Source organism: Leucopleurus acutus (genome assembly GCF_964270905.1).
Source record: "Leucopleurus acutus genome assembly, chromosome: 2".
In the NCBI taxonomy this organism is placed as follows: domain Eukaryota; kingdom Metazoa; phylum Chordata; class Mammalia; order Artiodactyla; family Delphinidae; genus Leucopleurus; species Leucopleurus acutus.
This window is the reverse complement of record NC_139143.1, coordinates 63,525,075-63,537,082: the sequence shown is the minus strand read 5'-3', so window position 1 is coordinate 63,537,082 and position 12,008 is coordinate 63,525,075. Positions and strand designations below refer to the sequence as shown.

Genomic DNA, 12,008 nt, shown 5'->3' with positions numbered 1-12,008 from the left:
TACTATTTTTCTTCCACTTTACTTTTTTGAAGTCTGTTTAAAAATTCAAAATATAAACAGATTTTTAAAAAGAGAGGGAAATGGTCTATTTCAAAAACAGGGTTCTTTTTTCCTATTCCAAAAGAACTTCCAGGAGATAAAGTCTTCAAATAAGATTTCACAGTTTGCCAAGTGCTAATTTCACAGCTTGTGAAATTCCAACTCATTATGTCTTCACTTTTTAAAGAAAAGTTGGAAACACTTGGAAAAAGTAAAATTTCACAAACTTCAGCAACTTAGAAATGAGCTGTCTCTTTAAGGCTCAATATTTTTATTTCTGAACAGGAGGCAGGCAAGAAAGAACAAGGGAGCTAAAAGGCAAGGGGAGAAAAATAGGAATGCAAGAAAACTTAAAAAAAATGGTATTTTGTCTAGCACTAGTTTAAGAACAGGAGATATAAATTCTCACTATTCAAACTGTAAATGATTTCATGAAGTCATTTATAACCTGACTCAAATCTCATGGGCTCCTTTATTATCCTAGATTATTTTTGACTTGTTAAATATACCTCTGCAGGGCACAATCACATACAATCAATACGATTGGTAAATTACACAAGCTCTATCCCAAGCAAATATGCATCAATGTTAAAAAGTTACTTAAAAACACAGAAACAAAATAAAACAAAATAAAATCCACCCAAAAAGGTGATAATGACTGCAGAATGTCTCCGGGAGACTGGTATGAGCCAAATTGACCATAGTCAGGGAAAAAGGGTAAGAAGGGTAACAAGGGGAAGAGACCACACACAAGAAGAGGAATCTCACAACTGGAAAATGTTTTAAGTGGGTGAAAGGTTTTGTTCATTTTCTTGATTCACTTTTTCCATTTCTGTTGTTCTAAAAACTCACAGATTCATCATCAAGTAAGATAATGAAGCCTATGGATCAACGAATAAAACAAAAAAAAAAAAGAAGAAAAAAAGAAAAACTTTTCTCCCCCAAGTTCCTTTCATTCCCAGAAGGTGGGAAGAAGAGAAAGGATGAAAGGGGGAATAAAGGAAATTTAGGCAACAATACACCTGGAAAAAGTAGCTCTCAGAACAGTGTCGTAGTTGAACAGAGGATGTAAACATGATAAGCAAAAGCTTAAATGCTTTGAAATCAGAGGAGTATTTTACAGGGTGGTTCAGATATTATTGTGAGAATGGCAGCCTATCAGTGGAGAGAGATTACACTAATAAATGGTGATTTTAAAAATCAGGTTAAAAAAAAAAGGCTACCAATTATCCACCCAATAGTTTGTTTCCATTCTTTTCTTGACCCTTTCATACACCATCTGGAGTTGGGGTAGGGGCCCACCTGACAGTTTCCAGTTATAAGATGACTCTGAGTGCACAACCTAGAATGGATGCCAAAGACCTGTGAGCTCTGTCTACTTAGAGTTTAAATTAAAAACAAAACAACACACACAAAAAAACCCAACTAGAAATAATGAGACCTCAATACAAGAAAATAAGTCACCTTATCTAGTATACAACATACATTAGGATAACAAACTCCACAGGATTTTATTTTTCTAAATACATATTTTTGGACACAATTTGTTGTGAGGCTTAAGTTCTCTCTCTTGGGTTACTGTGCCTTATTTTCTTTTGAAAATAATGGTTATTACTCTAGGGATGTTCTGCTCAGGAATAAAGTTTAGGGGAAGTTCAGTGTTTGGCTGAAAATTCAGAAGCTCTGAAAACAAGGATTCCAGTGGTGAGGTTAGTCCCTTTATCACAATAGGATTTCAAAGGGCTCTTTACCCACTTTGTTCAGTGCAGTATTGAGAATCTACCCACTGGGAACATATTTATTATTAAAAGGTGTTACTTCTTGGTGGTGGCAGTTTCCTATTCTTCATTAACATTATAGCTAGCGTTACAATCTAATGCGAGTGAAAACACCTTTAGCAGTCAAAGAAATAAAATCTTAAGAACCAAACGGTAAGCTGGCATTTACTACAATTAACAGTATCTTTCGACAAAAACAACTTTCTTTTTCTAAGTGGCTCAGGAAAGTTGAAATAAGAATTTTAAAAAATATTAACTGCAATCCACCTGTAATTCCCAATAAGTAATTTCAGCAGGAAAATTTCATAAAGCTGAGCTGAAACAACAAATAAATATAAAAATCATAGCTGTCCAAGGTAGAAAGGTATGAATGTGGGCCAGCAAAATGGGCAGTCAGGTAAAATGATGACAGTAGTAGACTGCTTGCCTGTTCAATCCCTAACGTTGAACGTAAAATCTGCTTAGTTTAGTAACTCTAATTTTTATCTAAAAGGATAGGCAGACTTTTCAGGGAAGAGATCACCTTGCAAACATTATAACCATGTATCGGCAATAAAAAATAAACACAATTGGACTCTTTCAGGGTAAAAATCTAAGTAAACACTGCAATTAATTTCCAGACAGGTTATTAATTTCCCCTAAAAAGTAACTGAGCCTTTCCTTTTAATGATATATAAGACATTACAAGTGCTTTTTACAGATAGATTTTATACATGAAACCTTTACTCAATTCTTTAAAATGAGCAAAAAAAAAAAAAGTAGAAAAAGATGGTTAGATCTCCATCTATAACCATTTGTACATAAGCAATAACAACCGAGTACTCTTTAGTGAAAAGAATCTATTTTTCTCTGAATCTGAATATAATCTAACATGTACTGACTATAGTTACTTGACCATAGTGATAGGAGATTGTCCTTTAGGCACAAGTAAAATAACAAAAATACAACATGCTATCATGACAAGATAATCTCAACAAAAGGGAGGAGGAACTGCTTACACACAATACTGTAAAAGATGACATTCATGGTTTAGAAAAACTGAAGAATTTTCATTACTTTTACATTTTATAAGGCCAGCTAACTTTAACAGTTAACTTTAGATACATCTCCCTACACAGTATAATCAACTCACAACTACTAAGAGGTTTCACAATCAAAATGGCTACTATTTCCTCCCAAACCAAAACAGAGTAAAGCACAAGTCTTTGGCTCTCCTTTAAAGAAAACAGCAGGTTACCGTTCCTAACCAGACCTTTGTTTGCCTACCAGTAGGGCAAATACCACATTTGTGCATCACTGAGTAATAACACCATTAGAAAAGGCAACTTCACAGAAGTTATTGGCTAAGCGAATTCATTTGAATGCTCTGTTTTGAGGCAGCAAACTGTCACTGTTGCAGATTGGGGAGGGCAGTGGGTAAATCAAGGGGAATTTGCAAGATACAGAAGGGACAGAGAAAAAAAGAAAATCAAAAACTTTGAGCTCCAACCCTAAAGACCAATGGAAAGTCTGATGGAGTTACATATTCAAGGTAGCAAATGAGAATCATACCAATTTTATGTCTTTTAGGCAAAAAAATATATATAAATAAATAAATACATGGGAAAGACTAGGAGAAGGGAAGGGAAATAAAATGGGAGAAGGGAATCAACCACATTAATGCTGTATGAAATAAATTTTTATACATTCTGAGTAGTTGAGTATTTTGTAGCTGGCATTAGAAATAGTGTCTTATTATTTGAATATTACTAGAAACCTATGTTATAACTAACTTTTCTTTTGATTAGAAAAGTTAACAAGGAATGGATCTTTGGTCACTTCAGCCTCTGTAAATTACCCAAGTCATGGCACCTACTGAACTTATGACAATATCTATAAGTAAGGCAAAAGAACTACATATAAGTCAGAAAATTGAGTCTAGATATCTTATTCTCGGTTCTTCTACCCTCTTCCAGAGACTCACTGAAGAAAGAAAAAGTCCAAGTACTTTTATATTCCTAGCTGGAATAAAATTCTGGTGTTGTTATCCAGACTGAACACAATGCTTATTACTCCTACCTTAACCTTCTCAGAATTGTTCATTTTCATCTGAGATGTCTGAGTCTTGTCTTTTAATTCAGTGAAAAGCAAACAGTCATTCTTCAGAAGAAATTAACATTTGAATAAGTAGAAAGCATAAAAACTGTATTTCCTATCTGACTGGTTTCATCTTCTACCTGTCTCTAAAGGAATAAATTTAAAAAGCTACAAAAGTCAATTATTTTTCATAGATTTTAACAAAAAAGCAGTTAGAAAGTCAAGCAGTTTTGCCTGAACAGGCCATCAACCCTTATTAGCTCATCATATCACAAGGTATACAACAGAGAAAAGGAAAAGAAAGAGAAAAAAACAATGGAGGTTTTATTGAATTCCTAAAACTGCTTGTGAGCACTGCGAAAGTTGTAAGAATTTCTATGAGGTAAGGCAGAGTAACCAATTTAAAATAGGTAAATTACAGGCACAATGGGACAGTATACCTTTCTCTTGTTGTTCTACCCACTCAGATTTCCTCTAGAGTGTGAGGCCTTAGAGAGGTACAGCTAGGGTTAAGGCTACAATTTGAGATTCCCCCCATCTTCACTCCATGAAAATACCTTAAAAAGAGAAAGAGAGTATTTTAAGTCAGTTCAAAACAGTGGCTTCTCTGGTTTTATTCAGAATAGGAATACTGTGTAAATTAATCCCTGTTTCTGCCTAGCTTACAAAATCAAAATGGTGAAAGGAAGAATGAGTATATTTGAAGAAAATGAACAAGAACAATAGAAGTTGAGTTATTAGGGGTTTCAACAGATACCCAAAATGGAATTTTACTTTTTCTCCAAATTTCAACAAAATCAATACCCATAAATTCCTTTTCAGTACCAGAATCATTCTGAGTTCCAAATTGAACCAACTGCTCTTAAAATTTAGGAATTAAACATGTCCAAAGGAGAAATAACATCTGCCCAAATCTGCCTACAGAAGGTTAGAGGCCAAGAATGTTGTCTTTTATGGCTATAGAGAGAAATGAAAAATCTCGGGACTCTGTCAGACATAAAAGTTTCTCTCCTTCTCCCAAAAAAACAGTAAGTACTTAAAGAGTAAATAAATGTAAGAGGGTTTTAAGCAAAATAAAACAAATAAAAAAAGCAAAAAAGCAAGTGTATTTTTTAAAAAAAAGGAAAATATGGATATCAACTGATAAAATGCCTCATCTTCATTCAGTGCTTCTACCTCCCAATCAGTCATTTTATCGCAACAGCTGCGCTCATGCGAAAAAATCCATAAAACATACCCAATATATATACAGATATAGCTATGTATATATGTATATATATAATATATATATAAATTTTTATTTAAATAAAAAAGAAAGCTCGAATCCCAAGCCAATATGTGTATATCAAATCCTTGACCAGCCAGGTCTGTAGGGCATAATCAAATTCAATGTGAAATAGTATATAAACACGGTGCCTTGACTGGGCAAATTAAATAATTGCTACTCAAAAGAGTGTTCTGTTTGGACTCTCCTACTGGTAGGCAATGGCAGGACTGTATTACCCTCCCCCCACCCTCACCCCCCCCCCCATTTGTTTCATTTAACAATATGATGGACACAGAGCTTAGACTGAGGTTGTTATGACCTCAGCAGGAGTTAAGGGTTAAGAAAATAAGAAACAAGAAAAATACAAACTCTTGCTTTTACCCAACCAAAGCAATGCAGTAACTTATTACATAACCAGTGCTTTCTGTTTTAGTAGTATAATCCAGAAAAGGAAATTTTTAGAAAATCAGGCAAACACAGGGATAGGGTGGGTGACTATATCAAATAACCCCCACTAAACATGTTTTATATGGTCTTAGTTCAGTACAGACATGTGGCATCAGAATATGTGCAGCAGAACTAAGTAATAAAAATCCTTCCTTATTCTTTTCAACATTTTCATGAAGAATCTTTTCAATATTGTAAAGCCAAGACTACAAAAATTGACTTCTAGGTACTTACTATCTACTTGTGCTAATGATTCTGAAAAGCTGCAACTGATTAATTCATGAACTATCCTTAAGATTCAGGCAGTTCGTATTTGCCAATCTCTGAAAGCCAAGGGCTCCAGTATACGGGAATTTTATACTTTTGGTTTTTGAGAGTAAAACATAACACATCCATTGAACTAATGTGGCTCTGTTCATTTTAAGTTCAAATCAAGTGTTGCAGTTTTACAACATGGTTGATTGTCCTGGTTTTTGAACATTCTATGATTTTAGCAGAGGTTCAATTTGGAAAAGCACAGCTCTAAATTTCCAACCATCACCTCAATACAGGTAATAAACCAAGTATGTATTTTCAGTGCTAATAAACTACACTTTATCCTGAAAGTAATCTCCATTTAAATCTACTAAAGCAATCTATCTCTCTGAAAAGCTGAAATAAACACAAAAACAAGAAATAAAGCCCTCCTGAACAATAACTACAAAAAGTTTTAATGCCATATGAAAAACCTACCTACACATGAAGCTAGTGACCCAGAAAGAGAAAGCAGATTATGGTTTCTAAATAACAGCTCTTAGAAAGTTGGTGTGCTGCACATTTTCTAATAACTAGTCTATTACTGTCTATTTCTCAAGCACCACAGAATTCTCAGAAAGGCCAGTGCTTTTTGTCTGTTGTAATTTATGGGGTTCTAAGAGTTGGAAAGGATTGGGGGTAAGGAATTATACACACTGGGTATGTAATAATACCAAAATACAAGAAAAACCTACTTCATTAAGATCATACAATTAATCAAACAGAGTGTATATATAATATCTTCTTCTTTTTTTTAAAGCCCTGGATCCAAGGCGTCCAAAGTTATTAAAATAAAGTTCATTCACAGAACAAAAACAAATTTAATCTGAATTGCTTGCAGATACTGCTAATTTTCTTTTTCTTTTTCTTTTAAATTAAAAAATGCATTATTGTGAACTATGTGCAGGGTTTGTTTTTAGTAGTGGTGTTTGTGCACATTGCCTCCGGTGCTTTTCCTGGATTTCTCTGACCACTCTCAGAGAAAATGTTTAGAAGCTATCTGTTCTCCTACCCCTACGCCCCACAAATTGGTTAGGAACAGAAGATAAAAGTAGGACTCCTCATGTTTTAGGGAGCAGAACTGGATGTAACTCCTGATCTCTGGGAGTCATTACTGTCCCCTCCTCCCTCAGGGTCCTCTGACAGGTTCAGAGAGTTGGTCTTGTTTGATAGGAGGCCGATGTTCTCTTGTGTCAAGGCTGATCCATTCGGCACATCACTGTTAACGTTTTTTTAAAAAAAAAAGAGTTTGGATTTTAAAAAAGGAGAGAGATAAAAATGATTATTTAGTAGAATAAAGTCAACAGGGCCTTTCTTTTTAGCAGTATGGAATGGCATACATGAATGGCATTCAAACTTTAATTTACAGCTCTATATCCACGCTTTATTTTAGCATAGGGGTTGGCAAACTAAGGCTAGCTAGCTGCCTTTTTTTTTTTTAACTTTGTTTTTTTTAGCTGCCTGTTTTTGTAAACAAATTTTTATTGGAACACAGCCTGCCCATTTGCTTGCATATTGTCTATGGCTGCTTTCACATTACAATGGCAGAACTGAGAGTTTTCACAGAAATAGTAAAACTCATAATTTTAAATATTCACTATCTGGCCTTTAAGAAAAAGTGCTGACCCCTGCTTTTAGCAGGTTTACTAGTACAAGAAATTGCTTTGAACCCAGGATAACGCATGGATTTAAACAGCCAAAAACCTAAGCCTGAAAGCAACAGGGCATTAGATATTGTTGTATATCATCAGGAGGGCAACTTGGGACTATGCATCAAAAGCCTCAAAATACCCTAAGTTGCAAAATACTCTAAGATGCAAGATATGCAAACAAAGAATTAACTATAATACTGTTTATTGCAGGGTTGTTCACAATAGCTGATGTGTATCCTTCCCTACCTGTAGAAGAATAATGGATGACATGGGACAGACCAAATTAAAAACCAGGAGGATGGGCGGGGGCGGGGCGGATAGGTGGGTGGAAGTGGCTAAATGCCTACACACTTCAAAAAACCAGAAGAGGGCTTCCCTGGTGGCGCAGTGGTTAAGAGTCCGCATGCCGATGCAGGGGACACTGGTTTGTGCCCCGGTCCGGGAAGATCCCACATGCCGCAGAGCGGCTGGGCCCGTGAGCCATGGCCACTGAGCCTGCGCGTCCGGAGCCTGTGCTCCGCAACGGGAGAGGCCACAGAAGTGAGAGGCCCGTGTACTGCAAAAACAAAACAACAACAACAACAAAAAAAAAACCAGAAGAAAAAAAAAAAGACCAGAAGGGTATACATCAAAATGTTAACACTAGTTTTAAATAAATTAAAAAACAAGGGGAAAAAGGAGATGGAAGCAGAAAATTTTATTTCTTAGGTATTAACAGATAATTCAACCTTGGGTCTGACCTAAAATAAGTTTTAACTCCTAAACTCATGCAAAAATATTCTTTTCTCAGTACAAAATAATATTTTAAAAATCAAATTATAGGGCTTCCCTGCTGGCGCAGTGGTTGGGGGTCCGCCTGCCGATGCAGGGGACGCGGGTTCGTGCCCCGGTCCGGGAGGATCCCACATGCCGCGGAGCGGCTGGGCCCGTGGGCCATGGCCGCTGGGCCTGCGCGTCCGGAGCCTGTGCTCCGTGACGGGAGGGGCCGCAGCGGTGAGAGGCCCGCGTACCGCAAAAAAAAAAAAAAAAAAAAAAAAAATCAAATTATATGTATGAGGGTACTTCTGTCATGACTGTATAAGACTATGAAAATGTCCCTTTCTTTACCTGAATGTCAATGTAAGGTCCTCAGCTGGAACCTTATTTTGTGGTTCTGGTTGTCCATTTTCTGCTTGCTTACTTGCATTCAATTTGCTTTTCATATCCAGAGAACACTGGTTCTCCTTTGAAAGAAAAGGAAATAAATTCAATTATCTTTTATTTAATGGTGCTAATGGAAGAGAGAACAGATATAGATAATACAAAATGATGATCAGAAATCATATTTAGTTCTGTAAAATGACCAAAGAAACAGGCAGATTAAAAGAGATACATAGGGACTTCCCTGGTGGCACAGTGGTTAAGAATCTGCCTGCCAATGCAGGGGACACGGGTTCGATCCCTGGTCCAGGAAGATCTCACATGCCGCAGAGCCACTAAGCCAGTGCGCCACAACTACTGAGCCTGCGTGCCCAAAGAGCCCATGCACTGCAACTACTGAGCCCATGCACCGCAACTACTGAAGCCTGTGTGCTCTAGGGTCCGCGTGCCGCACTACTGAGCCCATGTGTTGCAACTATTGAAGCCTGTGCACCTAGAGCCCATGCTCCACAAGAGAAGCTACCACAATGAGAAGCCTGCGCAGCAACGAAGAGTAGCCCCTGCGTGAAGCAACTAGAGAAAGCCCGCGCACACAGCAACGAAAACCCAATGCAGCCAAAAACAGAGAGAGAGAGAGAGAGAGATAAAGAGAGATACACAAAAACATAATGGAGTACGGCCCACTTGCTCACTATCCAAGCTGGATAGCAAGGGGACAAATGCCTCAAGTTAACATGGAAAAATCTCACAGAAAAACTGATGACTCAGAAAAAGCAAGTCAAAATATAATAAGTATCTATAATACACTTATTGAAAACAGAAAAATGAAATATCCCATCTATTTGCTTACAAAGAATGTGAAAACTATGCAAAAAAACCCCACCAAAAACCAATTATCATGCAATCTGAGGGAATGGTTCAATCTCCTAAGACTAAAAATTTACTGAAATGAGTGTTCATGCACTATGAAACAAACCCTAAGCATATCTATGGATATAATTCCACAAGAAATAATATATAGATGGCATCTCACTCATGACAAAAAAATAGGTCATCAATAACAGAAGGGCTGTGAAACCTAGAAATGTTATTTGGTAATACATCTTTGTTTAACATGAGGGCACTGCAAAAAACACCATCCCCTCTGCTTCCTTAATCAATACGTTTAACAGAAATTTAGTAACTTCCAGATAACCCCCTTGTTTTCCCGGAAAGTTTTTTGTAATGCAGAAAACTAAGACAAAGAACACACTCAAACCAAAAGAGAATGAGGAGAAGAATGATAAAACAGGGAGGCAGACCATCTTCAGGACACTCACTGTCAGTATTAATCACTCAGTGCAGTGCCTTGGGGTGATGATTCTACAGCTCTAGATGATTCTAGAACTCCAGAACCACGAGTTCAGCGACACAACTACACAGAGGCTTTCCTTTCAGCTTTCCTCTCTTTTCCCACCATAGCACTTACCATGCTCAGTTCCCGGGTTCTCTTCCCGATTTCCCTTTCCACCTGGTGCAGTTCCAAGCTCAGCTGCTCACTTGAGGGCGCTCCAGGCCACTTCGGTGGGGGCGGCGGCGGTGGGGGCTGTGATTGGCCTGCCAAGGTGCTCGCCTCCCTCTGCAGCGCCAGCCTGCTACCGACAGCCTAGTGCAAAAGCCAAGCGCACAGCTCAACACGCGCCACGCCGCGCACAGAGTGACCAGGCCCGAAGCCAGACCCGCCCAAGCAACTTACTACTCATGGATTGGCAATAAAAATGATGCAAACGTAAGGCACTGCTTCTTTCTTTGAGTACCATTTGAATACAAAAGGGAAAATATGGGGCATTTAAACTTAGTGAATAGTAATTTAATCTTTGGTATAAGTTGCTCTTATCTTCTTAGTGGAAAGAGAAGTCAACTATAAATGTGCTTCTTTCCTTTTCTATTTTTTTCCTTTTGTTTTTTAATTGAATTTTCTCTGATGTAAATTCTATCATTTCTTTCATGATACCTCAGTAATGGCAGGGACTTTTAACCACAGTGAGTTAAATAGTGCTGAAATTCTTTTGGAACAGAAAATCAGTCTAGAAATTTCAACAAAGACAAAAAGCCATGAAATAGCAAGGTAAGGAATAATGCTTTATGGAGTTAAAGGTCCAAATCTTCAACAAGTTAATAAACTAAAGGTGAACATAATAAACACAGCATTCTTTTTTCTTACGATAGGAATCAGCAAGAAGTTTTGGACCAATGTTAATAAAGCAATGGGAAAAAGGAGACAAACATGCATACTATACAGGTTTTTATTTCTAAACCTTCTTGCTTACATAAGAGCACAAGCCAGACACATGTTCAAAAACAAACACACACACACACACACACACACACCACACACACACAAATCCCTCCTACTGGTCTTGCTAATAAGAAAGTCTAAGATTGAATCAGTTAGAAATTTATTTCCAAAGCAATAGCTTACTTATTATTATAGATCTTTGTAGAAAGATATACATCTAGAAAGAAACGTTCTAAGAGCATCTTTTTCTCCAGAAGGGAGCAATGCATTTATCATTAGAATGTCTTTAGCTTTCCATATTCAAAGTCTATGTTCCAATACAAAGGATAATATAAACAAAACCTAGTCTTCCTGATGTGGCACTTAAAGGACTTTAAGAATTCTTTGCCTTCTGACATTTTGTTTCTCGTAAGTATCAGGTAGCATGGTGGAAAGAACACTGAATTTGGAGTATGAAGAACTGGGTTCATGTTTCAACCTCTGTGAAACTAATATCCTTCAACCAAAAAGGGTGGGGGACAATACCACCTGCCTAATCTAATTGTCAGGGAATGTATGGGTCAAATAAGATATGTGATAGTAATTTATAAACTGAAAGAACTATATTAACGAAAGCTGGTATTACTATACAGAGACTATATTTTTTAGGTCAAAGTTCTAAGCTTCTACTAAAGATGCTGACGAGTAAAAGAAGTGAGAGAAATTTTTAAAAATTAAAGAAAATATAAGAAATTAAAAACAAATCTTAAGCTAAAAGCATCTGTTGATTAAAAAACTATATACTATATACCTTCAACTTAAATGTGCCATCAAGGAATATAAGCTCCTTTTATATTTTTTATTTTATATAATATTTTAGATAATCTACAAATTTTAGATTATCTAAAATATTATACAGTATAAAAATATAAAAGGAGCTTATATATATACATATGTAATATACAATGTATAATATATAAAACATATAAAATATGTTTTCTATTCTCACGTAATAGAAATTCTAAATTTCCTATTGTCTCAGAACTTCGAAGTACTTA

General features: G+C 36.5%; 1 protein-coding gene across 3 annotated transcripts in view; it reads right to left on the bottom strand.

Moving 5' to 3' along the window:
- Positions 1-6,249: 6,249 nt before the first annotated feature.
- The window catches only part of RC3H1 (ring finger and CCCH-type domains 1), an 89,416-nt gene continuing 83,657 nt past the window's right edge, over positions 6,250-12,008 (bottom strand). For 2 of the 3 annotated variants that reach the window (XM_082834649.1, XM_082834650.1), the window contains exons 18-20: positions 10,162-10,338; positions 8,661-8,776; positions 6,250-7,120 (exon numbers count right to left, since the gene is read on the bottom strand). In XM_082834649.1, the coding sequence (XP_082690775.1) occupies positions 6,970-7,120; positions 8,661-8,776; positions 10,162-10,338 (444 nt within the window). In that variant the 3' untranslated portion in view covers positions 6,250-6,969. The remainder of the gene's footprint in view (positions 7,121-8,660; positions 8,777-10,161; positions 10,339-12,008) is intronic. The other variant, XM_082834651.1, reaches the window with a different exon arrangement.